Source organism: Strix aluco, chromosome 1 (assembly GCF_031877795.1).
Source record: "Strix aluco isolate bStrAlu1 chromosome 1, bStrAlu1.hap1, whole genome shotgun sequence".
Taxonomy (NCBI): domain Eukaryota; kingdom Metazoa; phylum Chordata; class Aves; order Strigiformes; family Strigidae; genus Strix; species Strix aluco.
The window spans coordinates 598,452-624,622 of NC_133931.1; the positions used below are offsets into that span (position 1 = coordinate 598,452).

A 26,171-nucleotide genomic window follows, 5' to 3' on the forward strand; every position below is an offset into this window, starting at 1 on the left:
CTGCTGTTCAGATACCTCTTCACAGGCAACACTCCCAGAAGGGCCAAAGCCACCGCACCAACCTACCAAACAAAAAAAAGGCATGCAAGAACTGACTATAAACTTGCCGGCAAGCTTTAAAATCCCCCCAAAAGGAGCAGGGACAAGCCCCCTGTGGAAAAGGCTGCTGACAGAGGTGTAAGTTAAACCATTTCCTCTCTCACCAGGGTTAAACCCCCGGCAAGGTCTCCCCGGAGCACTTCAGGGGCACAGCGCCCTCCCTTCCCTGCTCAGCGGGATCCTAACGAGCAGCCAAAGCAGCCAAAGCCACGGATTAGCGTCAAGGACAATCAGAGTCCGTGTTTATTTCTGGAGTTCTTTTCTTCTCTTTTTCACATTTTTGTAACTAAAATCCTGACAATTCTGCTCTGCCAGAATAAAAATGGGTTTGGTGGCACCTGAGGTCTGTTTAAGGTTTGCACATCGCTCTGGCTAAACTGTTCGTACAGAGCACAGCGAAACAAATAAAATTTAGACGAAAAAAAAGCATCGGATGCGCGGGGCAGTGGGCGTGCGGGCAGGGCCGAGGCCACGCGCCGAAGAACAGAAAAGCTAGCTCGTATCACATCTCGAGCGAGGTCTCGTGGGCAGATCTCCCCGCTGCCAGGGCAGAGGAAACGGCCCCATGGCAACCTGCCGGGCGCGGCGGGTCTCAGCTTCTCACCCGTCACACGCTGTCGGCAGCTCCCACACCTGACAAGCCCTCAGACGCGGCCACAGGCACCCACGGTCAATCCTCCCCTCTCAAACACAACAAAAAATAATCCCCCAGCAGGTTTTGGCATCCCAACCAATCCAAGTAAAATTTTAGCTTGCCTTTTAATAATGTTTTCATAACTAACTCCTAGTAAATTAAGCAGATTTGCCTACTGGGGAGCCGACGAACAAAAAATCAAAGGTTTTAAGTCTGCAATTAAGAGACCAGAGTTTGAGAAACCTCATTCAAAATTAAACATATCTATCCAAGGCAAATAAACAGCTCTCCAGTGCTAGCAAGTGAATTATTTTCTAAGCAGAAGCTCGTTCTCTTCGTTCTTGCCCTAAAGCCACAAGGCCATTTTTAAATCCGATGGTATTACGACCCGGCAGACACCGAGCGCCCCGAGGACAGACCCAGCTCAGAGCCGTCCTACGAGCAGCCGTTCCCCTGACCCCACGCGTAGCTCCATTTTCTCCTCCAACGTTTCCCACCCAGGAAGCAACGAGCAGCGGTCCAAAGCCAAGAGTGTAAAAGAAACAAGCTTTTAGAAAACCAGATACCCCCAGCCTGGCGAAATTCTTCAACAAAGAGCAAACATCGGGTGTTGCGTAGAGCAACGGCCAAGGAAAGACCCGAGATGCTCCTGGGACATTTTCCGTTGTGATTTACCTCTCCTCTCCCCCAGCTCCCGAGCAGTTTTGACGCAACGTAAAATTCTAAATTGCACCCATCAGCATCACCGAGTCCCTCTGGGAAGCTGCCTGACCCGCCAAAGCTTCCAACGCTATAACGTAGCAGTTTTCAACCCATTTATTTATGGTGTTACACAAAGGCCCTGCGAGGAAGGAAGAAAAGAAAACCTAGCTGCAGGAGGCCGGGTTCCCGGCTCCCTCAGAAAGCACTTTGGGTGCTGCACATTAAAAGGGACGGCGGCACAGACCATGGATTTATTTCCCTGCAGGACCCTAGAGAAGAAAACAGTCTGAACAGACCAAACTTCTGTTAACCTCTGCACTAGGAAAGCAATGCCTTTGCAAGGAGCGTTTTTAATTTTTTTTTTCCAAACAGAAACAACAGGTAAACATATTCCTGCCTGAGTCCACCGTGTTTGATGTCTTTTCCCTCTGCGAAACCCCTCCAGGTACCCCCCAGAGGAAATCCGGCCAAGCCCTGCCCTGTCTCTAACGTTCCCCGCTCAGGACAGCGGTGGTTTGGGTCAGGTAACTCCTCACACGCAGCCCAGCAGCACACAGGGTTCCTGCTCCCCTCTTTCTGCTGAGACGCCGCTGCCTTTGCGCAGCAAAAGCCCCAGAGGCAGAAGGACAAGCAAGAAAGAAAATGGGGAATCCAACTTCACAGAATCCCAGAATTCTTCAGGTTGGAAAAGCCCCTCGGGATCATCGAGTCCAACCCTCAGCCCGACTCTACAAAGTTCTCCCCTACCCCACATCCCCCCACAGCTCATCCAAACGGCCCTTAAACACACCCAGGGATGGGGACTCCACCCCTCCCTGGGCAGCCTATTCCACTTTCTGACCACTCTTGCTGGGAAACATTTTTTCCTCATGCCCAGTCTGAACCTCCCCTGGTGCAGTTTAACGCCGTTCCCTCTTGTTCCGTCACTTCACCGAGACGTCACGACAAAACCAACGGGCCATCTCTGCCCAAAGCAGCAGCCACGAGGCCAAAAAAGGGACGTGCTGCACAGCAGTGGAAACAGGGTTCAGGATCAACCCCCCCCCCCCCCCCCCCCCCGACCTCCTCGGTTCTGCTGCGACCACTGTGGCTCTTTTTTAAGCAGCGCAAAGCGTGTGACATCGCCTGCGTGGGTTAGGGGACCAATTGTTCTAAAAAGCAAAACAGAACACACAAAAAAACCAAACCAACCCCACAGCCCTGCTTCCACAGAGTGATTTCTGGACTGGATCAGGCGCCGGGCCCGGCCCACGCCGGGGATTCGTAAGCGGCTGCTGAAGGACGATGACGAAGGCGGTGACAGGGTGGGAACAGGTGGCTGTGGACGGAGACAACCCAACCAACGCGGAACAGCCACGCCGCAGCCGCCGGCACCGCTGTGACATCCCTAAGCAGGTTACGAGGGGAACTTCCTACTAAACTTCTGCTCCAGACCTTGGTAAAGCCTCTATCCATCATCCAAACAAATAAGTGAATACACAGATCCAGAGAGCCGGGATAATAACAAGGCACTTCTTGTTAACAAGCTTGGGGCTGCCGGGCCTGAAGTACCAGGGATCTGTATATTTAGTATCTCAAGATGAGTCTGGGTGTGAATTTTTCCACCAGTATTTGTGCCTGCCCTGCCTGGAACAGAAAACACTACGTCTTTATAATAATTTTTTAAAAATCTACTATCTATGAGAGAAGCATCACTCCAAACACCGACTCCAGAAACACCATCTGGCATTGAAGCTGCTTTCCTGTCAGCAAACAGGCAGCGCTCCAGCTCCCCACGCTGCGCCTCATCCCAAAACACACACCGAGAGGCGGGCAGCGGGGTGTCACCCAGCTCTGCACACACACGCTTCCCTCCGCACTGATCCCCCGTGCTCAGACACCCCCGGTCCCCAGGAGATGGGAGCAGGGGGAATCACCCTGCGGGCCCCTTCCCCAGCACCCCCAGGCCTCGACGGGCAGCTCTGCCTGCCTCCGCCAACCCAGCTGCAGCACGCGCAGCCCGGGCTCCTGCTTGGAAACTAAAGAAAATCGGTGAAAAGTAAAAACAAATCCCGGTCCGAACAAGATTCCTCTTTGCAGGCGTTTCACTATGGTTTACGCACGCAGGTTTGATTTCGGTTTTTCTCCACGATTTACAAATGGGGGCACCACAGCGGGGCACGGGGCCTCCCTCACGCCCGGTCCTCCTCCCGGAGGCACGAGCGGCGGCCGGGGGAGGGATGAGAACCGCTCGGATTGGCCTCCCCACGCCGTTATTTTCGAGGCAGGACCTGAGAAGCGCCCGCCGGCGGGGTGGGCCGGGACCCCCGGAACCGCCTGCCCCAGCCCCCGCCCCGGGAAGTGCCGGGCCTCGCCCCCCGCCCCTAAAATGGCGTTTCCCGGCGGGCAGCGGGACCCCCCCCCCCCCCCGCGCCGTTCGGGGACCGAGAGGAGCCGCTCAGCCCTTACGTGTGTCCGGGGGGGCGAGCTGCCGCCGGGGCCTTCCTCCGGGTCCTCCTCCTCCTCCTCCTCCTCCTCCCCCCCCGTGGTGCTGTCGCTGCCCGAGTCCTCCAGCCCCGAGTAGACGCTCTCCTCGCTGTCCGTCAGATCCTCGCTCTCCCCGGCGGGACATGGCTGGAAGGGAACGGGGCGGGGGGGCCGTCAGGGCGGCGGCCCCCGCTCCCCGGAGGAGCCGCACGGCCCGGCCCGCGCCCCCCCCCACCCCCCCCGCTGCCCGGGCCCGACCCCGCCGCCCTCCCTCATACGGGGCCCGCAGCGCCCGTCACCATGGCAACGCGCCGCCGCCCCGACCTGCTCCATGGCTCCGTCCCCGCCGCTCCGCGTGCGCCGGCCCCGCCACGCACCACGTGCGCGCGGGTCAGAGGTCACGGCACCGCCCCCCCGGCCGACGCCTTTCCGCCGTGCCAGCCCCTCCCTTCCCCCCCGGCAGCGCCCACCCGCCGCCACCGGAGAGGGCGAGGGGGGGCGAGGGGGGGAATAATTAGGGAGGGGTCAAAGGGGAGAGGTGACCGGCGCCGCGCGCATGCGCATCCCCGACACCGGGCGGGCGCGGCGGAACGGATGGCGCATGCGCCTGGTGGGGGTCCGTGGGGCTGCGCATGCGCCGTGCGGCGGGCGGGCACGTGCGCACAGAGGGAGCCGGCCGGGGGAGGGGGGGGGGGGGGGGGGGGCGGCGCGTGCGCATGGCGCGGCCCCGCGCGCGGCGCTGACGGCAGCGGGAGGGGGCGTGTCCCCGGGGCGGGAGGGGGCGGTGCTGCGCGTGCGCGCGGCGGCCCCGCGCGGGGGGCTTGTCTCGGAGGCGTCCCAAGATGGCGGCGGCCATGCTGGGCCCCGGGGGTTGCAGTGCGCAGGCAGCGGCCTGGCCCCGCGGCGGCGGCCGCCGGCGGCACTAAGCCCCGCACCGCCCGCCCTCCCGCCTCGGCCCGCCGCAAACCCCACCTGGCGGCGGCTTCTCGGGGGGGGCGCCGGCGCGCCGCGGCCTGCCCCGGGGCCTGCAGCCGGGCCCTCAGGGCGCAGCGGCCGCCGCCATGGAGGGGCCTGGCGCGGCGGCGGTGGGCGCCGGCCCCGGCGGCAGTAACGTGCCCGCTTTCCTCACCAAGCTGTGGACCCTGGTGGAGGATCCCGACACCGACTCGCTCATCTGCTGGAGCCCGGTGAGTCCCGCTGAGGGGACGGGGCGGCCGAGGCCCCGGGGCCCAGGCGTGTCCCCGGCCTCCCCCCAGGCTCTGGAGTGACTTTCCCAGCCGCGGGCCCGGGCCTCGCTCTTTACCGGTGTGTCACAATACCGGAGCGGGTTCCTGTGACTCTCCAGGCCTCGCAGTTGCTCTTGCCCGCTCCTAATTAGAGGTGCTGCCTCTTTCCTCAGTGGTTATCCTGCCCGTGCGCCTCATTACCCCAGCGCCGCAATACCTCGGGGGGAAATGAGCTATCCCGAGTACTTAAGGGAAAAAAAAGTAGCGTCCAGGCGCCGTTCTAACTGTTTCCATGGTAGGGGATGCTGTACGGCTTTTAGCCGTGTCATTATCACCGCTGTGGTACAGCCTGTGCTGGTCCTACGGCGCTAGCCCGATTTGTGGTTGCACCAGTCGTGCAAGTCCCGTTTTTTCATCATTTCAAGCAGCTTGGGGAAGTTTTAAGTTTTGTCTTAAAATCAATCTGGAGCCAAGTGCCTCGGGCTGTTTTTCAGAGGCAGTTACATCAGCAGCGTTTGCCTGAAATCAAAGGGAAGAAGTTTTCTTGCTGTTTGATTCTTAACCTGGCAGGCCAAACAGTTAAGTAGAAATAAGTTCTTGCGAGCAGTCGATTGCTCTGTCTCCTGCGTCGCCGTATCGCCTTGCTTCGACCGCGGGTCAGCCCTTTGCTACCGAAACTATCGAGGGAAGAGAAACACAGTCATATTGCGAAGAGTGAAAAAGGGCTGTCGTACAGAGGTTTGACTTCAGATGGGCACAAGGAGCCAAGATGAGTGGAACTGCTGTTCAAGATAATAAAGCGTGAAAGATAAGGACCAAAATAAAAGCATAAACATGCTGGGAATGTTTTTTCGCAACCCTTGATTGTAGCTGCTCTCCAGCAGCTCGAAGGGTTTGCTTATCTGTCTGGATGTGGCAGTAATGAGATGAAAGGCCTGCGCTGTCTGTTTGCTGCAGATATTGCATTGCTCTTAGCTTTGCAAGTCATCGCCCCTGAACAAACGCCTCGTCCTCTTCCTAGAGCAAAGATTTAATGCCTTGTGTTCAATAACTTTGTATTCATTTTTGTGTGGCTGAAACACCGTGAGAAATTGCATTTAGGGGCAGGGGACGAATGGCATCACCCTGGTCCCTGTGCCTGTGGGAACTGCAGTGCACAGGCAGGTCGCCTTCCTCCTGGGAGTGGCTGTGGGAGATTTTCTGGGGGTGCTGTGAAAACTTGGGGCCTCTGAGTGCAGACAGATTTGCTCTTTGGGCAGTGTTTAAGTGAAGCTGTGCCACTGGGAGCATGGAGTAATATCCACGGGATTAGTATCTGCGTGCAAATCAGCATTTTGCAAATAGGAATATACACTTTGCTTATGCTGACAGGTAAACATCTTTGGGTAAACATCTTTGCTTTTCTCCTTGCCCAAAAGATTTTTGCAAGTGTCCTGCAGAGTGGAGAAGGAAAGAGGTGTTGGTGTTGAGGCTGGAATTCCTGGCTGCTTGTTTCCATCGCTTGGCACAGTTTGCTGCCCCCCTCTTCTTCAGGGTTGTTGTTTATCCGTAACGTGATTACCCCAGGCTGTCCTACCCCACCTCGGGGCAGGGCAGGAAGGGGAGGTTCATACCCTGGTTTTACCCCTGATGAAGGAGGGTGCTGGGTGAGGCTGCTTCGCAGTAGCTGTCCACGTACACGTTCTTGTCCTGTGCTAAACGTGCAGTCTCCTGCTTTGTTCACTGCGTGATGAAGTACCTTTATTTACTGGGTGTTTGCTGTGGGCAGCCGTGTGCGTGAAGAGCGGGCGATAGCTGGAGCGCCGAGCTTCAGCCCAGAGCAAAACTCTATTCCAAATCAACGTCACCAGTCTGATAACTAGGTATGGGTTTTAACTCCTTTAGAGTATTGGTAGCTGGACAGATCTTCTCGGTCATGGCAAGAGCTGCAGAAGCATGGAAAACCCGGGGAAAGGTTGGGTCTTCCCCTGATAGTGCTCTCGCTTTTTTTGTTAATACAGCTTGTGAGACAGAAACGAAGGAGGGGATTATCCTCAAGCTTTCCAGGGAATCAGTAGTTGATTATTCTCAGCTTACGGTGTTTAATTCCTTTCTTTCGATTTCCTTTAGTAACAGGTAGAAGAAATAAGCTGTAGGCATTCAGGGATATGGATCTCGAAGTGCTCACAGTAAGGAAAAGCATCTTTTATGTGTGTTTGAGGAGAAATCATCTCATTAGAAAGCAGGAAAATAAACATAAGGGGAAGATAAAGAAGCAGAATACGCTTCTTAAAATATGTAACTCCTAACTGACTTCTTTTGAAGGCAAAGTCTTCAAATTTTATTTGTGATTCCTTGACACTCTTTTTTATAACTTTCTCATCTTGGTAACTTCTCTCGTCCCCACAGTTAACGGCTCAAACCTCCCGTGGGGTGTAGTCACTGTGGGTCTGTAAGGCAGGACGGCTTTTAGGCGTTTATCATGTCCTCGGCACCAGAGGCTGTGACAGCTGGGTTTCTGCCCTGCCTCATCCATAAATCCCACCGTTTCCTCAAGTCGAACGTTGCCGCTTTCCGTTCAGAAACTCAGATTTGTGAATCACAGAGGCCAAAAGTCTCTGGGACGGAACCCCAGTGCGCTTGTGCTGTCACCAAAGCCTCTCCTCTCGGCCTCGGGGCAGCCTCTGAGCTGGATTTTCCAGAGGGCACGCAGACAGAAATGTGTTTTCCTCTCTGTTTCAAATCAGTCCGTGCTTCTCGCGTGGGAAGATGAGATGGCACCCCGCTGGGCAGCAGGTTTAAAAGGCAGATACCTCCTCACGTCGCCCACAGATTGCGTAATCGCTCCGCACAGTGATGGCGTGCTAGGCCAAAACCGTAGAAGAATTGGAAGAGTTCAAGGAGGATGGATTGTTTTATAAAACACAACGTCTGGCTGTAATTTCTGCCCTCAGAAGTACCAACGCTGCTGTTTGCTGGTAGAAGTTTGGTAGGGGAAGTCGATGTTGCCTTGATTAGACTGTTCCCCAGGCGTGCGAGGTGGCATCTCGTCTCTCTGGACCTCGGTCTGATGTGGGACAGTGGGTCTTGTTAACTCTGCAGCAGATTTCTCCCTTGAAACGACCAAACTGACGTGTATTTGGGGACACAAATAATAGGACTAGTTGGAGACTAGTTTATTCGTGACGCTATTTGCTACATTCCCTCCCTCTCCAAGGCATGCGCTCACCTCAACTAGGAGTTGGCTGCTGCCAAAGCGTGCAGACTGCCTTTGTGTCTCTGCTAGTGATCGTGAGACCCTGGTGAGGGGATTCAGCTTTTTGTGCTCCACAGGTTGTTGGTTTGGGGTTTTTTTTTCCCCTGGATATTTTTCTGTTGAACTGCTGAGTTTTAGTGGCTTGTCCCACTGCCATTGCTGCTGGAGGTAATGGGGAGGGGTACCTGGGTATGGGAGGGAGAGGGGGACAACCTTTGCTGGTAGCAGCCACCTGTTTAAATTGAGTTGGAGAGTAAATGATGAACTGGTTTGGGTTGGGAGGGACCTTAGAGATCCTCCAGTTCCACCCACCTGCCATGGGCCGGGACACCTTCCACTAGCCCAGGTTGCCCAAAGCTCTGTCCAACCTGGCCCAAGAGCAGCTTGTAAATCTCTGGAGGCCAGAGATGCTCTGAGGAAGCAGCACGGTGTTTGCTCTGCTCTTGGCGAAGCTCCTGCTTCGGGATCTGGCTGCTCTCACGTGTAGACCTCTGTTCTGGCTTGATAGGCAGCTCTTGGGTTAACCTTGAACCTTCCCTTGAGCCAGCTGTAGCACTCGTCCTGTTCTTGGGGAACTGAGCTTGTGAAAAGCTCCGAGAAGGGCCAGAGCCCGGAGGGGAGGGGGAGGAAGCTGTGCCCGCTCTGGTGGCAGGATCTCAGCCGCATCTTTGGCTCGTTTATGTGACTCCTCACCCTCTCTGCTGCTGGTCTGATGCTGTCCTCTTCCCTCCTGGCAGCCCCGAGTCTCACCTGGATCCGGAGGGAGCTAAAGATGTGGCACTTAGGGATGTGGTTTAACTTGGGAGTGTTAATGGTTAGACTCAGTATTAAGGGTCTTTTCCAACCTAAAGGATTCCATGAATCTTTTCTAAACTGGCAGAAAATCAGGTTTGGTTTTACTTCCACGGACTGGCATGTTGTGGGCTTGGGCGAGCGTTAGGGCCAGCAAAGGTGGGTCGGGACCACTCCTTGACGTCAGCAGTGTGCCCGATTGGTGTGAGCCAATCAATAAAAGTTGAATAAATTTCAATAAAAATTGAAGTAATAATGATAATAATAATAGAATATACAAATGAGTGATGCACAATGCCAACTCATGCCCAGCCCGTTCCCAGCCAGCTGAGGGAAAGTCCCAAAACCACGATCCCAGAAAAGAGAGCGAGTTTCCCAGCCAAGCCTCACCTCTCCATGGAGCAGGACGTTGTGTGAGACAGAATATTCCAGTGGGCAGTTTGAGTCCGTTGTTTTGGCTTTACTCCCTCCCAGCTTGTGCACCTGTGCACTGGCAGGACGTGCGGACTTGAAAAGTCCTTGATTTCTTAGCAACAACTGAAAACATTAGCACATTATCAATGTTCTTCTCGTACCAAATGCCATGCTGAATCCGAAACACAGTGCTGTTCTAGCTGCTAAGAAGGGAAGTTGGCTCTGTCCCGGCTGAAACCAGGACACGGCTGTACCTGCGTTTTGGCCCGCCCTGGGGCTTGTGAAGTGTCTTCAGAGCATCCCCTGTTAGAGGGGATCATCGAATCACAGACTGGTTTGGGTTGGGAGGGACCTTAAAGCCCCTCACTGGGCAACCTGGTCCAGTGCCTCAGCACCCTCCAAATAAAAAAATTTATTCCTTAGATCTAGTCTGAATCTCCCCTCTAGTTTAAAAGCATCACCCCTTGTCATCATCACAGACGTTTAGGTTGGGGGGACATTAAAGCCCATCCAGTGCCACCCCCTGCCCTGGGCAGGGCCACCTTCCACTAGCCCAGGTTGCCCAAAGCCCCGTCCAACCTGACCTTGAACCCTGCCAGGGAGGGGGCAGCCACAGCTTCTCTGGGCAACCTGTGCCAGGGTCTCCCCACCCTCACAGGGAAGGATTTCTTCCTTAGATCTGACCTAAATCTCCCCTCTGTCATTTTAGACCCGTTCCCCCTCGTCCTATCCCTCCCCCCTGATGACGAGTTCCCCCCCCCTTTCCTGTAGCCCCTTTCAGTCCTGGGAGGCCGCTCTAAGGTCTCCCCAGAGCCTTCTCTTCTCCAGCTGAACCCCCCCAACTCTCTCAGCCTGTCCTCACAGGGGGGTGCTCCAGCCCCCCGAGCATCTTCATGGCCTCCTCTGGCCTCGCTCGAGCAGGTCCGTGTCCTTCTGCTGTTGGGGGATATGACGGGATAAGGGCTTGGGTGAAGCAGCCACTAACGCTTTGCTGTTCTGTTCCTCCCCTTGAAGGGAGTGTCGGCCATCGACTGGTTCTCCTCACTGGGGGAACAGGGACAAAAGAGGTGGGGAGAGGGCTGGGGCGGGGAGAACATGAAGAAGCTCCTGACAGGGAGAGTTAGGAGGAAGGCATGAAATTCCTTATCCACCCAGACAGTCGCACTTGTCCAAGTGTTACACCTGAATTTAGAATATGCTGAGCTTCGGCTGGTGGAGCCTGAGCATCGTCAGGCCTTGTCTTGTCAGTCTGACCGCAACCACCCGCTGCTGGCAACCCCCCCATCCCCACTTCTGCTGGAGCAGGAGCCCAGATCCTAGTACAGGAAAGTCCATGGGGTGAGGCCTGGGGTGCTCCAGCAAGGCCGGGGATGTCACAGCCCTGACCAGGATATAAGTGGCCCTGAGGCCTGCCCTGATTTAGACCAGGAGAGGCGGCTGGATTATAAGAGGGGGGCGACTCAGGCTTGGAGAGGAACCACCCGTGGAGCAGCAAGCCCTCCGTGGCGCGCTGATCTTCAGCCAAGTGTGGGCAAGGTGCTGCTTCCCTGTGGTCGTGGTTGCGTCCGATGGCTCTGTTAATGCTCTTGGACAGTGGAGGGGAGCAGAGCGCAATGAAATAACCTCAGCAGCTGCTTGTTTTGCCTCTAAACACACACACGCTTTCTGCGCAGCTTGCCAAACTCAAGGCCAGCTCTCTGGAGGTCAGTGCTGAGCACCTCGCCGGTGCTGGGGAAATTGCTCTTTGCTGAAACTCTCTGTCACCAGTTTGGTCCTTCAAGAGCACTGCAGATTCCTGATGGCTTAACTCTTGGTGTGCAGGAGACTCCGCTTCCCTTCCCGCTGTCCTTTTGGGGAGGAGTGGCTGGAGAGCTGCCAGTCAGAGAGGGACCTGGGGGGGATTGATAATGAGCCAGCAGTGTGCCCAGGTGGCCAATGAGGCCAATGGCATCCTGGCTGGTATCAGCACTAGCGTGGCCAGCAGGGACAGGGAAGGGATCTGACCCCTGTGCTCGGCACTGGTGAGGCCACCCCTCGATGAGTGGGTTCAGTTTTGGGCCCCTCACTCCAAAAAGGCCCTTGAATGACTCGAGCGTGTCCAGAGAAGGGCAACGGAGCTGGTGCAGGGTCTGGAGCACAGGTGTGATGGGGAGCGGCTGAGGGAACTGGGGGGGTTTAGTGTGGAGAAGAGGAGGCTGAGGGGAGACCTCCTGGCCCTCTGCAACTGCCTGAAAGGAGGGTGCAGAGAGGGGGGATGAGTCTCTTGAGCCAAGGAACCAGCGGCAGGCCAAGAGGGAATGGCCTCAAGCTGCGGCAGGGCAGGGTCAGACTGGCTCTTCGGAAGGATTTCTTTGCAGAAGGGGTTGTTGGGCGTTGGAATGGGCTGCCCAGGGCAGGGGGGGAGTCCCCATCCCTGGAGGGGTTGAAGAGTCGGGTTGAGCCAGCGCTGAGGGATCTGGTGGAGTTGGGAACGGTCAGGGTGAGGTTCATGGTTGGACTGGAGGAGCTTCAAGGGCTTTTCCAACCTGGATGGTTCTGGGATTCTGAGATCTCCCAGCAAGGCACTTGCTGTGATGAAGTATGGTGTGGAAAATCTGACCGTACCACTGGAAATGAGGAACATGCAAAAGAATTACACCAGCAGCAAGCTTCTGAAGTTCTGCTTTGCGGGCTGTGAAAGTTAAGTGAAAATTGAGGAATCAGAAAGAGGAAGGGTTTATGGCTGCCAAGCAGCGAATGGGGGAAATGTGAGGTTTTATCTTATATTTAATCCCTCACGTGCATAGATCATCACAACCTTCTTGTTTCTGCAAGCGGGAGTTGATCCAGTCTAGTACCCAGGGTGAGGGTTTGTTCAGTAAGGCATTGGGCTTTTCATAAAATAAAACTCAACCTTTGTGCAGAGCTTTTATGTTTGAATTACTCATTTTCAAATTTGGTGTTTGCAATGTAAATTCAAAATCAAATTTACTCCTGTAAACATATTTTTACAAGGCAATGATTGCTGTAATTGTGCTGAATTTGCGATTGAATTTAAATTCAAGTATGTGTGCCTTTAAAGGTAGGGGTTTTATCTCGCTAAAAGGCGCATTTAGAATCACAAGGTGGAGGACCAGTGTTAGATGGGAGGTTGAAGAGCCTTGCTAATTGCTTCCAGAGGAAAATCTCTTCTTAGAGCTGGAGAGTGCTGGTAGCCCAAAAAACTGGAACTTCTATAAATGCTGCTCGGAACGGGCTTTGAGGTGGCGATCTGCTGACACGCTGCAAGCCCAAATATTCACAAACTGGCCTTTGAAACCTTGGCTTTTCAGGTTCCTGCCTCCCCCGTGCCTTCTCCCCGTTTAACCCCCGCCTTCTGCAATACAGCTGCCATTGCTTGTCCTCTTCCGAATGGCGCAGGAGCTCCTGGGCTGCCTCCAGGGGCAGTTTCCCAGCCCAGGGCTGGTTTTCGGGTGTAACGCTGGTCCTGTGCTGTCTTGCTCCGCGCTCGTTTATGCCGGGCACTTCGCTTCCCTCCCGAGCGTGGCTCTGCCTTGCCGTGCTCCGGCCACAGCCGCCGGATCCAACCACGTGCTGCCGCTACAGGACTGCTGGGTTTTGGCCGCAGGACCCTGCCCCGCGTTCGCCCTGCCCCTGGTTCTTGTCAGACCCTTTAATGAACGGCCTTAACACACAAATACCTGGTTTTCTTCATTTTCAACCACCTTAACACGCAAATACCTGATTGTCTTCGTGTTCTGCTCTGGGAGGTGCTCGGGGAGATGCGGTTGCTGATCAAAACGATGCAGTCGGGGTTTGGGTCAGCTTGATGCAGAGCTTGGAAGAAACTTGATCCCGGTAGATGTCGACAGTTTTCCCTGTTTTTCTGCATTTTGCTCATCAGAGAGGAACAGTCCTCTCAATTCTGCGCATGGGCACTTCTGCATGGAACGCTGGAATGTTAGTTATAGCTGGTGATTAAGATGAATAAATTGCCTCAGTAGCTGATCTGCTGTGGAACTTAAACATCTACCTGTTGGATGCCACAGTGATTATATAAATAAAATCTACTGCAGGTCCCACAGTGCTGTTCGGTACGTCCTCCTGCCCCGGGAGTCTTGATTACAGAGGCTGAGGAATTTTCTTAGCCTCACTCAATGAAAGTTTCTGGTTTGACCCACAAAGGGCTGATTATTCTTTCCCTTTTTCTGGGTTTAGGACTCCCCAGTGTAGCCCAAGAGGATTTCTGCTCTTGTGATACCGCTTCCAGCCCAGTGTGCTTTCGCTTTCAGTTATAGAGAATGGTGAATAACTAATTTTAAACCCTTTTGTATACACAGAAGTTCCTTCTTTACTTATTTCTTTCCCATTAGCAATGTATTTTTTCACAGGCTATGCGTTCTCTTATCTGTGATATGTTTTACAAATGAAAGTGCAGACATCTTTGCTTAGATCAGAGCTCCAACCTACCTGAGTCCAGCAACTGCTGCACAGAAAATGTGTTACCTGTAGGCAGATCCTCAAAGTGAATGAAGAACCAGGAAAATAGAAGGGAAGTGTGTTGTTTGAAAATACTTAAGCTGTAGGTGAAGTCATTAGCTGGGCTCCTCGAGGGTCCGGGGGTCTGTCTGCTGTAGTTCTTCTCATGATGTTGGTGTCAAAAAGGAGTAGCTGTGCGAAGGGAAATGAAGGGAGCAGGAAGGCGCCCGTATCGCAGAGCCTGATCTTGCAGGGAGACTTGAGCCCTCAAAAGCACTTTTAGGAGTGGTAGGACCCTACTCGTGTGAAATGCGAGGTCATGCAAGTAAGTGATTTTTGCTGTCTTCTGGGAATTCGGTTGTTATGCCCACAAGCAGGTGGTTGTCCTTATGAATCTGATCAGGGTACTTTTCTGTTTCAGAACCAAACCCATGATTTTATGCTTTTTTTAATGTGTGTGAGCTCAGATCCTGAGGACCTGATGTGGTTCAGAGCATGATCCCCAGAAACCAGCACTGCATTTAAGTCAGGCCCAAGCCGTGGCAGTGCCTGGACACTTTAAGCTGATGTTTTGATGGAGTTTAGCAATATGAAACCATAGTCTGAAAGTTACCTTTCCTTAGCCCAGCAAAACAATGGCTGGAGAAAGACCAAGCTTAAATGAGCGGGATCGTGTGGGTATGAACTTCCCTGGACAAAAATTGTAAGTGGAAAAAAAAAAAGGAGGGTTCTGGCTCTGCGCTCTAGTAGGCTTTGTGACATCCAAAAAGAAGTTTCAGGACAGAGCTGGAATTAATATGTGAATGCTGCGATCCCCTGCGCTGGCTTGGGGCTGACCCTGATCACCCACGAGGTCTCTCCTCACCCTGCGCTGCGCAGACGAGCACGATGCAGCTTTATCACCTCGGCTCTGCTGGCTGCTCCTCTGCGGGGCTTCCCCCTCCCGCCTGCCCGGGGAGAGCCTGTGCAGCGGGAGCTGGAGGTGCTCGGGGCCAGCGAGCTGAAGGAGCGGTGTTCTGGTGACCACCACCAATAAACTTGATCTTTGAGCTGGTTGGGGGGTGCCTTGTCTGTAGTCTCTAGAAAAGGGCCTGGAGTAGGGCTTTGACCTTGGTTCTGCCAGTGCTGCGCATGTGACAGAGGGGTTTCCTGCTGGAGTGTGTCTTTAACTATCTGTCCAAAAACTTAACTCCTTGCCCTGCTGATGTCTGAACTCTTGGTCAACTGGTAAAATTTCACCTAGGACGTTGCTTCCATTAAATCCCCTTGTTGGCTGAACAGGAGCCAGCAGTGTGCCCAGGGGGCCAAGAGGCCAATGGGATCCTGGCTTGTATCAGCACTAGCGTGGCCAGCAGGGACAGGGAAGGGATCTGACCCCTGTGCTCGGCACTGGTGAGGCCGCCCCTCGATGAGTGGGTTCAGTTTTGGGCCCCTCACTCCAAAAAGGCCCTTGAATGACTCGAGCGTGTCCAGAGAAGGGCAACGGAGCTGGTGCAGGGTCTGGAGCACAGGTGTGATGGGGAGCGGCTGAGGGAACTGGGGGGGTTTAGTGTGGAGAAGAGGAGGCTGAGGGGAGACCTCCTGGCCCTCTGCAACTGCCTGAAAGGAGGGTGCAGAGAGGGGGGATGAGTCTCTTGAGCCAAGGAACCAGCGGCAGGCCAAGAGGGAATGGCCTCAAGCTGCGGCAGGGCAGGGTCAGACTGGCTCTTAGGAAGGATTTCTTTGCAGAAGGGGTTGTTGGGCGTTGGAATGGGCTGCCCAGGGCAGGGGGGGAGTCCCCATCCCTGGAGGGGTTGAAGAGTCGGGTTGAGCCAGCGCTGAGGGATCTGGTGGAGTTGGGAACGGTCAGGGTGAGGTTCATGGTTGGACTGGAGGAGCTTCAAGGGCTTTTCCAACCTGGATGATTCTGGGATTCTGGGTCACTCTTTGGAACGCGGCTGTTCACGGCTGCTGTGCTGGTGCAACCGTGCCTGACTCTTCCTCCTGGGTTCACTTGAAGGTGCTAAAGAGGAAAAACGGAGAGGTGGCAAGAATAGGAGAGCTAAAAGATTACTCTGGACGTGCAGTTTGTCATCGTAGACAGCAAATAACGTGGTCTGGGGAAGGAGCAGAAGGTATGGAGTGAAATTTTGGTGTGAAACCTCTGAAAGCGTAGGGCTGCATGAGGGGCTGGGGGTGTTGAGGGCAGCTCTGGGGCCGGAGGCGCGCGATGCTCCTGAAGGGAGGGCTGCAAAGGGGTCTTTATGTAGAGCTTTAATGTATAGCTCTGCTTGCAACTGTGTGTGGAAAGAATTACAGCCTTCCTCCTCCACCCAGCCCTGCCACTTTTGGCCTCTTCAGATGTTCAGTGCCATCAGGAAGGGATGAACAGCAAAGTCTGAGCAGTTTATTTTGTTCTAGAACTACTATTATATCTGTAAACGGGGTGACAAGATGTTTGCTGAGCACAAGTGCCCTTCTGCAATCTGAATTCTGAAGGGGTCGCTGAGGGTTTCTGTGAAACGTCCTGCTACAGAGCTCGTGTTGGCAGCAGGGAGAGAATCCACTTGTGTGCGGTGGCTTTTAAGCACCGCCTGGACTAGGAAGGAGACTTTTCCACACCGAGCCTAAACTCCACTGCTTTCCCTAATCAAGTGACTTTTCAGCCCCAGCATCGGTTTCAGAAAATCCTTCGGGGCGCCTCCTTTGTCGTCCGCCAGGAGAATTAACGGTGTCTCAAGCCTGGGAGGCTTTGCGGGAGGAGGATGGGAAGAGCAGAAGGGTGCCAGCGCAGATGTGGAGACCTGGAGCATGCGGTGGGTGGCCAGAGCCCGTCTGGACTCGGAGCAAGTGTGGTGCTGGCCAAAACGCTGCAAATATCTAGTGTTACATGAGTCATTTTGACTTCGCGTTGTCCCCCGCTTAGGGAGAGCCGAGGCTTTTGACAGAACAACCCGATCTGTGCTGAAATGTTTGATGTTGTCTGAACTAGACTTGGAAGATGTCGAGATAAAAGTATATCAAAGTTACGCAAGAGAAGCTGTAATTCATTTACTGTCCGAACTTTCGCAGCGCCCTGTGAAGAGATCTGCCTGCATTTTCTTCCTTTTCAACAAACCCTGATACCGGCTGGGAAACGGTCCGACCCCTGCGCCGGCATCGTCACCACCGAGCGCGGGTCCAGCGGGGTGAGCGAGCAGGTGCCCAACGGGAATTCCACCGCTGGGGGGGGGACTTTGTCCAGCCTGGGGAGCCGAGAGCCTTGGGTTTGCATCCCCGAACAGCGAGGGAGAACAGGAGCCCCCTCGTCCCCTTTCTGCAGCATAAGCAGTCACCCCAAGAAAGATGCTTAACCTCATTTGTGTAAGTGATTTGATTTTAAGAGGAGCATTAATGACTTAGTCTGGCCTCAGTGGTTTGAAGCGCTTTGGAAATGATTCTGAAGAGGAGAATAACTAAAGCCATGGCAGTAAATGGAAATGGGATAAAATATGACATGGATTTACCAAAAATTGGTTGTACCTCCTCTCCTCTGGATGTGAAATCCTTTTTTGGATAAAGGAATCGGGGCAGATCTAATGTGTCTGGACTTCCCCAAAGCATTTGATCCTCTGCCGCATGGAAAATTGTAAATGAAAGGGGAGAAGATGAGGATTAATGTAAGAAATGTGGGGGAGGGACTGGCTGAAGCAGAGACAACAGTTTTTGGAGGGTCGCTCGGTCTGGAGAGGGGTCATGGCAGAGCTGCTGAAAGATGAAATCTTGGAACAGTCGTCTTGAAGGCGGCTTTTGTAATGATTTTGGCACAGGAGGTGCGCTGAGAGAATTTTCACAAAACACTCCTGGGCTTTGTTAAGGCAGCAAAGGTTTGGGATGCCACGCAGAAGAATCCAGACCACCTTGAGAACTGGAGTGATAGAAATGAGGCAGAATTTGGTTAAGGCCTGTGCGGGGTTGGTTTAGTCCTAACCATGTGAATAATCCTGTCACGGACAGTGTAATTTGGGTTGGTTTCCCTGTAAACTCCGTACAGGCCTTGGGCCTCTGCCCTTCCAGCTCAGTCTCAAGACTCGTAGCGCTTTGCAGCAGCGTGGTGGTGGGCAGCGGGCTGGCACTGGCAAGGGAGGAGAGCTGGCTAAGCGGAAGGTAGTTGGTGTGTGTGTAAACTGGCCATAAACAGTCTGGAAATAGGAGTATTTCCAATAATTGGAGGCACGGTGGTAAAAATACAAATGTTGGGATGAATCTCAAACAACGTTATGAAGGAAATCACCGGTGTGGTGCTTCTGATAGATCTGAGGGGTGAGAGCCTGTCTCCAGGCCCCTCTTCCTCCCCCTTTCCTCGGAAGGAGAAGGTACCGCGTTGAGATTTGGGTGAAACTCTGTGAAGTTGATGGATATAGTAGCCATCCTTCTATGAAACTAGAGGAAAATCTCTCCCAGTTGTTAGCAGCGTGGATAGACTCCTGGGGAGATTGGCGAGGCTGGGCAGGAGCAGTTGTGGGGGGCGGGTCGGGGGATCTGGACGTCGATGAAGGGTGCAGAGTATTTTGGATGCGGCGACGTCCAGCGAACGGCTGTAGGGCTGTGGGGTTCGCAGAGAAGACCACCAGCAAGTTTGTTTATCTTAGGGGGCAAAAAAAGCAAGAGCTCTGGCGTGGAGCAACTCCAGTGAAACAGAAAACCTTGGAATGGGACTCAAAGATGTTTTCTTTGATGTGGTTTGCCATCTTTAGGAGACGGGTAGTGTGCGCCTCCTTCCTTCCTTGCCATCTTTCTATTGGATTTTTTGCGATTAGAATCAACTCAGAGTACTCGTAAATATTGGATAAAGAGTAAAGGACCTTAACAAAAACAAATACTCAAATGCAGGTGAAGCCTCTGAAGGAATAAAGAAACGCATCCGTGGACCAAAAAGCCCAAACTGTCAATTTTTAATAAACCGTCACCTGATTTTGTTATTGGTAGGCAGAATCTTTTGAAGTCTTTTTTGGGGTGGGTTTATTTTTTTTTTTCAGTAGTCTTAGCTCGTTAGGATTAATGCTGCATTGAGTTTGCCCAATAACTTCAAAAATAAGACACACCTGTCTGAAGATCAGGTCTCGTGGATATTTGGTCTGATGCTCTAAGTCAGTTCTGAAGGGCCTCGGCCTCATCCTTTCCCTGGGGGCTGGTGCTGGGACTGTCCGCGGACGCTCGTGATGTGTAGCTGTGGCACTTTTCTTTGTGTTTGTCTTGTTGCTCGGCGCCGTAACGGGCACACGGGCTTCTGGCCTTGTGCGGCAAGGCCGAGCTTAATATTGAAGCAGCAACCCCTGCTCGTGAAGGTCCTTTCCTTGAACTGCGGGGGGGGACTTTAGAGTTCTGGAGGCACCGTCCCTCTGCTGTCGCGTGGGTGGTCTGGCCCGGCCCTGCCGCTTTGCTTTTGAACTAAGAAGTCCGACTGCTTCGTGGCCGTGCAATGACTTGCTGTCGGGCTCGGCTCCCCTCTGGGGCTCGGCCAGCGCTGCGTGCTGGTCAGACGTGGATGATATTAGCAGGAGCAGGACTTTGTCATGGAAGAAAATCCGGGTTGTAAAACGCACTTGGAGTTCTTGTGTCGCTTTGCCAGAATGAAAATCCCTTCTTTTGCTGTTTTGCAGATGCTTGTGTTGACAGTATAATTCCCGCTCAGCGTGCCAGAAAGGTAATAGAAACCAGACTTGATAAAACAGCACCGCAGACCTGAAAGCTTAAGTGGCTGAAATACGATCCTGACTACTAGTCAAGATAGTTACAATAGTCAAAATAACTAGTTATTCTTGGCGTGCACTGCTCTGTTGGTGATAACGCCTGTTCCAAAATCCGATAGCAGAAATACCTCAGGGTTTAGAGGGGCAGGATCTCTTCCTCCCGTCTCCCACCTATTCCTACTTTTTAAATCAACACGTAGAAAACGTCTTATCAATCGTGGTGAAAAATTAAAACTCATTAGTCAGCGTTGCTCTTGCTCTGGCAGCTCTGGACCTCGTCAGCACGGGCATAGCGAGCTGCCCGAGACTGCCAGGACACAGACTTGTCTTCATTTGTTTGCAGGTGTTGGTGTTTAAAGTCAGGCTGGCCTCGTTGTCTTGATTTGCTCAGAAGATCGTCGGCTGTTGCTGTAGATACGAGAACAAGTTAATTGGGAATTAATAGGCTTGCAGTTGTGCAAATTGGTGTTTAATCTTTGCAGGCTGCTTAACCTCCTGGGCTGGTTTTTTAAGTCTCTGGGGAGGTGGGCTCTGCTGGTTCTTCCCCATTAGTAGTTCGATCCCAGCTTAAAGAGTCACCAGCTCTCTGCCCGCGTGCCGCAGCGTGCAGACCCACGTTGTTCTTCTGGGCCGCGTGTGAGGAAATGGGATTTAACCCCCATTGGCTGAGAAAGCTCCTGTGGGCAGCTAGGCTGGCTCAGCTGAGACGCAGCGATGTGCTAAACGCTGACTGCGTCGGGACCTGAAGGGTGTAGTTGAGGCCCTCGGACCCCTATTTGTGGAGCTTGCGTTGGTCAGATGGTAACAGCTTCCAGCAAAGCTCATAAACTACACCCTGACCTGCCGCCAAGATACGGGGAGTTACTGATTTCACCCGCAGCAACGGAGAGTTTATGTTTGTGAAATGAAGGGGCAGGTGGGCTCTCCTCTTTCTGTGTAGCGGTGGTTGATAACGTTTCATTTTGTTTTGTTTTGTTTGACAGAGTGGAAGCAGCTTCCATGTGTTTGACCAAGGCCAGTTTGCCAAGGAGGTGCTTCCAAAGTACTTCAAACACAACAACATGGCCAGCTTTGTGCGGCAGCTCAACATGTGTAAGTATCTCTGGGCAGCTCGGAATGCAAAAGAAGTTTGTCCTAAAATAAGGTTCCCCTGCTCTGCCCAGGTTTAACGTAGGGGACATTTCAGTGAGAGTATTTGCTTGCGTTGCCTTCACACTTTTTGGGGACCAAGGGGTAGTTTTAAGCTTGGCCTCTGCTGAAGGGAATAACAACTTCTAAAGCTGAAAACTCCTGCTAGATATAAAGAACTTCAGACTCTGACAAATTCCCTGATGATTAGCGCAGGAGTTCTGGATGTTTTCCTTGTGTTCGCCCATCGTTAGCCTTTGCGGTGGCGCTTTTTGCCACCCTGGGTCGTGGAGGAGGACGCTTCCAGTGAGACAGGCCCAGCCGTGTGTGACATTTTCTGCTCGCTTTCTTGAGGGGGTGTTGCTGCCAGCATCGTGTAGAGCAGGCGTTGACTGAACTTGCTCTACTAAACAGCAATTATTTTTAAAAAATAATCCATACAATCATAACGGAATAGGGCTGGAGGGAGCTCACAGTCATTTGGCCCAACCCTCTGCTTCCAGGCAGGATCAACTTCCTCTGTGTTGTTCCTGATGACTTTGCATCTAACCTGTTTTTTCCAAGCCTCCAGTAATCAAGATTCCTGAAGTTCATCAAGGACAGGCCGTTAGCGTGAGGACAGTGACACAGTGGAGTTGATGGCTAGATGTCTAACCCAAACCCTCCCAGCTACAGTTTCAATCCTCCGCTGCTTTCCTGTCTGCTGCGGATATGCAGAGATTTATTCCTTTTCCCTTTACATCAGCCTTTGTGTCTTTGAAAACTTGATACCTCTCCTCAGTCCTCTTTTTTTTTTTTTCTTTTTTAGAGTAAACAGCCTGTTTTTTTCATTCTCATCGGTTGTTTTCCAGCCTTTAATCATTTACATTCCTTCTGGAACTGACTTTGTTCCATCTCTTTGTTGAAGTGCAGCAGCCAACGTTGGGTGCACCACTGGGTAGGATAAAAAAGAGCGATTTGTCTCCCCCAAAAGCCGTGTTTCTGTGCACATCCCTTTTCGGCGTTGCTCTTTTTCTCAGCAGCAGGACACAGACTTTTGTGTTTGGCTCACGACCTGCTGCAGCGTTCAAACCATCTGCTGTCCAGCTACCATCTACCCAGTGGTTTTCCCTCCCGTATTTGTTTGGTTTTACTCCCACCGCAGAGTCGTACCTTGTGTTTGTCAGCAGTGACTTTCATTCCTTTTGTCCAAATCACTCAGAATTGCCATTGTGTCTTTCAGCACGCTTGCAGCTCTCCCCAGCTGTGTTTTTATTGGCCACTTCAGCAAACACACACTAGTCAGTCCTTCATGCCGTTAACGAAGTCACCAAATAGGCCTGGCCCCACGCTTGTGTACCCAGCACTATCCCAGAATCCCAGAATCATCCAGGTTGGAAAAGCCCTTGAAGCTCCTCCAGTCCAACCATGAACCTCACCCTGACCATTCCCAACTCCACCAGATCCCTCAGCGCTGGCTCAACCCGACTCTTCAACCCCTCCAGGGATGGGGACTCCCCCCCTGCCCTGGGCAGCCCATTCCAACGCCCAACAACCCCTTCTGCAAAGAAATACTTCCTAAGAGCCAGTCTGACCCTGCCCTGGCGCAGCTTGAGGCCATTCCCTCTTGGCCTGCCGCTGGTTCCTTGGCTCAAGAGACTCATCCCCCCTCTCTGCACCCTCCTTTCAGGGAGTTGGAGAGGGCCAGGAGGTCTCCCCTCAGCCTCCTCTTCTCCACACTAAACCCCCCCAGTTCCCTCAGCCGCTCCCCATCACACCTGTGCTCCAGACCCTGCACCAGCTCCGTTGCCCTTCTCTGGACACGCTCGAGTCATTCAAGGGCCTTTTTGGAGTGAGGGGCCCAAAACTGAACCCACTCATCGAGGGGCGACCTCACCAGTGCCCAGCACAGGGGTCAGATCCCTTCCCTGTCCCTGCTGGCCACGCTAGTGCTGATACCAGCCAGGATGCCATTGGCCTCATTGGCCACCTGGGCACACTGCTGGCTCATTCTGTGATTCTGTGACCTTGCTAAGGGGCTGGTGGCACACAGGTTGTTCCATCAGCATATCATGCTGGCACAGCGTCACCGTGAGGGTTTGCAGTGTGGGTGGTGATGAGCCATTTGTTGGGAGTAGACTTGGATCCATGCTTACATCTTCCTCCAACCCTTTGAGCTCTGCCTTTCCAGCCTTGCTTTCTCCAGGGAAAGGAATGTAGCGATGGACAGGCATGAGTCATAGGGTTTTGCTTTCAACCTGTGGGAATCACAACAAGATTTTTTGCTAACTGCTCCCTAAACAAGGCTTTTTCGGTTGGGTTTGTGCCCATATTATATCAGTCTCATCTTGCTGATTGTCCTGCTTTGGGGCTGTCATGCTTTGGTTGAGGTGTCTCCTGCTTTTCTGTTGATAAAGCTTGCTGTCCTGTCGTGGAAGAAAATTCAGTTGGTTTATCCTCACCTTTTCTGGTCTTCTGCGCTTTGCTTTGGGTTTTGTTTGGGGGGTTTTTTTACTTGTGCACATGGCACCTTCTAGCCCAGCTCTCTGAGAAGAGTCAAGAGTTCCCAGAGAATGAGGGAATGCTCCATTTCCCATTACTGTTGAGGAGAGCTTTGCCCAAAATACCAAATCCTGCCAGGAGAACAAGGACATCACTGGGCTCCTTATGTGGAGTTAGACACGGGACGGCCGGACACCTCTGGAATAGTTCCAGGGCAGTGGAGGGCAGGGGAAGAACATTATTCTGGGCATCAGCTCCTCCTTTCAGTAACGGGGATAGAAGAGCTGGAACAGAATGAGGCGATGGCACGTCTAAGCCATTGGCTGTTCTTTTAAAAAGGAGTGAAAAGTCATAAATCTCCAGGGCCAAGCTAAGACAGGGCTCAAAGTTCTCCCTACCACCACCTTCTCCAAGTGGTTCAGTGCTTCTGGGGGAAAAAAGTATGTTCTCATCAGAAATGGAACTGAGATTTATTTAATTTTTTTAAGACCTCAAGAATCATTTCTCCAAACAAAATTCCTGCCCTCGAGCAGACTTTTGGGTCTCTCTGATACGTTCAGCTGCGCTACCACGATGCGGCGCTGAGGCGACGGGAAGCCCGGCCTCACATCACGCGCTAGGAAATGAGTAACTCCCCTATTCACAGACTCACAGAATCATCTAGGTTGGAAAAGACCTTGAAGATCATCTACTCCAACTAGTTCAGCTGTTTCTAACTTTTTTTTCTATGCTTAATCTGTTTTTTAACATTGATCCTGTTCTTCCCAATCTGTGTCACGGAGGCTTTGATTTACTTGCCTTATAAAAGGGATTTCTTAGTGTGTGATTGGTGTCAGTTTGAGGATTTCAGTTTATTTTAGAGTGGAGTGATACGGTAGGTGTGTGTCTAAACTTGAAAGTAAATTCAGAGCTTGTCCCCACACTACTTGTTGTGTTTGCTTGAAGAACGGGGATTGTTAAAGGACATGCAGTAAAGAAGAAGATCCCCAGAATGGAACATGATTTTCTACACTTAGTTTTGTGGGATTTGCTTGTTTAGCTTCTCAGATCACTTTGTGTTTAGTGTAGTTGTGTTACCCCTTCCCCTGCGGGGAGTCTGAAGTTCGTTATCCCGGCTGGGTGACCAGTCCGGCAACGTGAGGGATGCCACTGAGCTGGCCCTCAGGCTGCAAAACCCTCTGCAAAACCCGAGCGAGGGTCATGATGTTCTCCAGAGCCGGGGTTTCACGGCGTGTGCTGAGCCTCGGCCACCTTTCTGGGCAGACCTGTGGGCAAAAACAGTGATTTTCCGGGTTCTGCACTTGGGCCACAACAACCCCCAGCAGCGCTACAGGCTTGGGGAGGAGTGGCTGGAGAGCTGCCAGTCAGAGAGGGACCTGGGGGGGATTGATAATGAGCCAGCAGTGTGCCCAGGTGGCCAATGAGGCCAGTGGCATCCTGGCTTGTATCAGCACCAGCATGGCCAGCAGGGACAGGGAAGGGATCTGACCCCTGTGCTCGGCACTGGTGAGGCCGCCCCTCGATGAGTGGGTTCAGTTTTGGGCCCCTCACTCCAAAAAGGCCCTTGAATGACTCGAGCGTGTCCAGAGAAGGGCAACGGAGCTGGTGCAGGGTCTGGAGCACAGGTGTGATGGGGAGCGGCTGAGGGAACTGGGGGGGTTTAGTGTGGAGAAGAGGAGGCTGAGGGGAGACCTCCTGGCCCTCTGCAACTGCCTGAAAGGAGGGTGCAGAGAGGGGGGATGAGTCTCTTGAGCCAAGGAACCAGCGGCAGGCCAAGAGGGAATGGCCTCAAGCTGCGGCAGGGCAGGGTCAGACTGGCTCTTAGGAAGGATTTCTTTGCAGAAGGGGTTGTTGGGCGTTGGAATGGGCTGCCCAGGGCAGGGGGGGAGTCCCCATCCCTGGAGGGGTTGAAGAGTCGGGTTGAGCCAGCGCTGAGGGATCTGGTGGAGTTGGGAATGGTCAGGGTGAGGTTCATGGTTGGACTGGAGGAGCTTCAAGGGCTTTTCCAACCTGGATGGTTCTGGGATTCTGTGAATTTGCTGTGAGCTCAGGTGGAAATTTTGTCTGGGGCCACCTCTGCTCCTGTCCCGGTTGCTGTATGAGCAAACTGAACCAGAGTTGGTGTTTCAGATTTGGAATTTGTCCAAAGCTTTTGCTGGTCTGACCGAGTATCTCTGTGCTCCTGGTTCCCTGCCCTGGACTCATCAAGCAATATTCTTTTTCTCCATGCTCCCCCCTTCCCGGTTTTCCATGCCTGTCCTGCTTAATCCTCCCCTTACCCTTCAGCCGTGCGAGGAAGCCGAGAGCTGCCTGGCTGTGTAAACGCTCCACGATTGATGGGTGCGTTCGGAGCCGCTGCTTCCTGGAGCGTTCTGGGATTATCCCAGAGACGTTCCTTCACGGCAAAGTCTGCTCGGCTTCCTCCCCGCGCACGGTTACGCTTTGGCTGCGGGTTCTTGCGATAGGCAGCAGCATAAAGGATGCCTTTCATCCCCCTCTCACGTGGAGGTTATATCGGGGATTAGCGTTAATGCTCCAGATGTGGGCTGCAGAGAGCATTCCGATGTTATTAGAAAGGATGACATTTTCATTACCTTTCAACACCAGCTCTTTGAATAGCTGTGGGGCACACTCTGCGCTTCGTGACCGGGGCCTTTAGTTTTTAAGGATGACTTGAATAACCGAAAACTGGGTAATATCACTCCAATAAGGTGTAATTTCTCTAAATCTCTCTCTGCTGCAAGTGCAGGAAGGTGGGGTTTTTTTTAACCACAGCTGTGGTCTGGGAAACTTAAATAACTTGATTTATCCCAGCAGTTTACAGA

At 53.1% G+C, this 26,171-nt stretch overlaps 2 protein-coding genes across 5 annotated transcripts in view; one reads left to right on the forward strand and one right to left on the reverse strand.

The window, feature by feature from the left end:
* The window catches only part of BOP1 (BOP1 ribosomal biogenesis factor), a 65,503-nt gene extending 61,039 nt beyond the window's left edge, over positions 1–4,464 (reverse strand). Inside the window, exons 1-2 of the mRNA XM_074825460.1 lie at positions 4,226–4,464; positions 3,884–4,048 (exon numbers count right to left, since the gene is read on the reverse strand). Of these exons, the coding sequence (XP_074681561.1) occupies positions 3,884–4,048; positions 4,226–4,234 (174 nt within the window). The 5' untranslated portion in view covers positions 4,235–4,464. The remainder of the gene's footprint in view (positions 1–3,883; positions 4,049–4,225) is intronic.
* Positions 4,465–4,740: 276 nt separating this feature from the next.
* The window catches only part of HSF1 (heat shock transcription factor 1), a 71,785-nt gene continuing 50,354 nt past the window's right edge, over positions 4,741–26,171 (forward strand). Inside the window, exons 1-2 of one of the 4 annotated variants that reach the window (XM_074825747.1) lie at positions 4,741–5,088; positions 20,721–20,829. In XM_074825747.1, coding sequence (XP_074681848.1) covers positions 4,963–5,088; positions 20,721–20,829 — 235 coding nt within the window. In that variant the 5' untranslated portion in view covers positions 4,741–4,962. The remainder of the gene's footprint in view (positions 5,089–20,720; positions 20,830–26,171) is intronic. The other 3 variants (XM_074825669.1, XM_074825899.1, XM_074825827.1) reach the window with 3 other exon arrangements.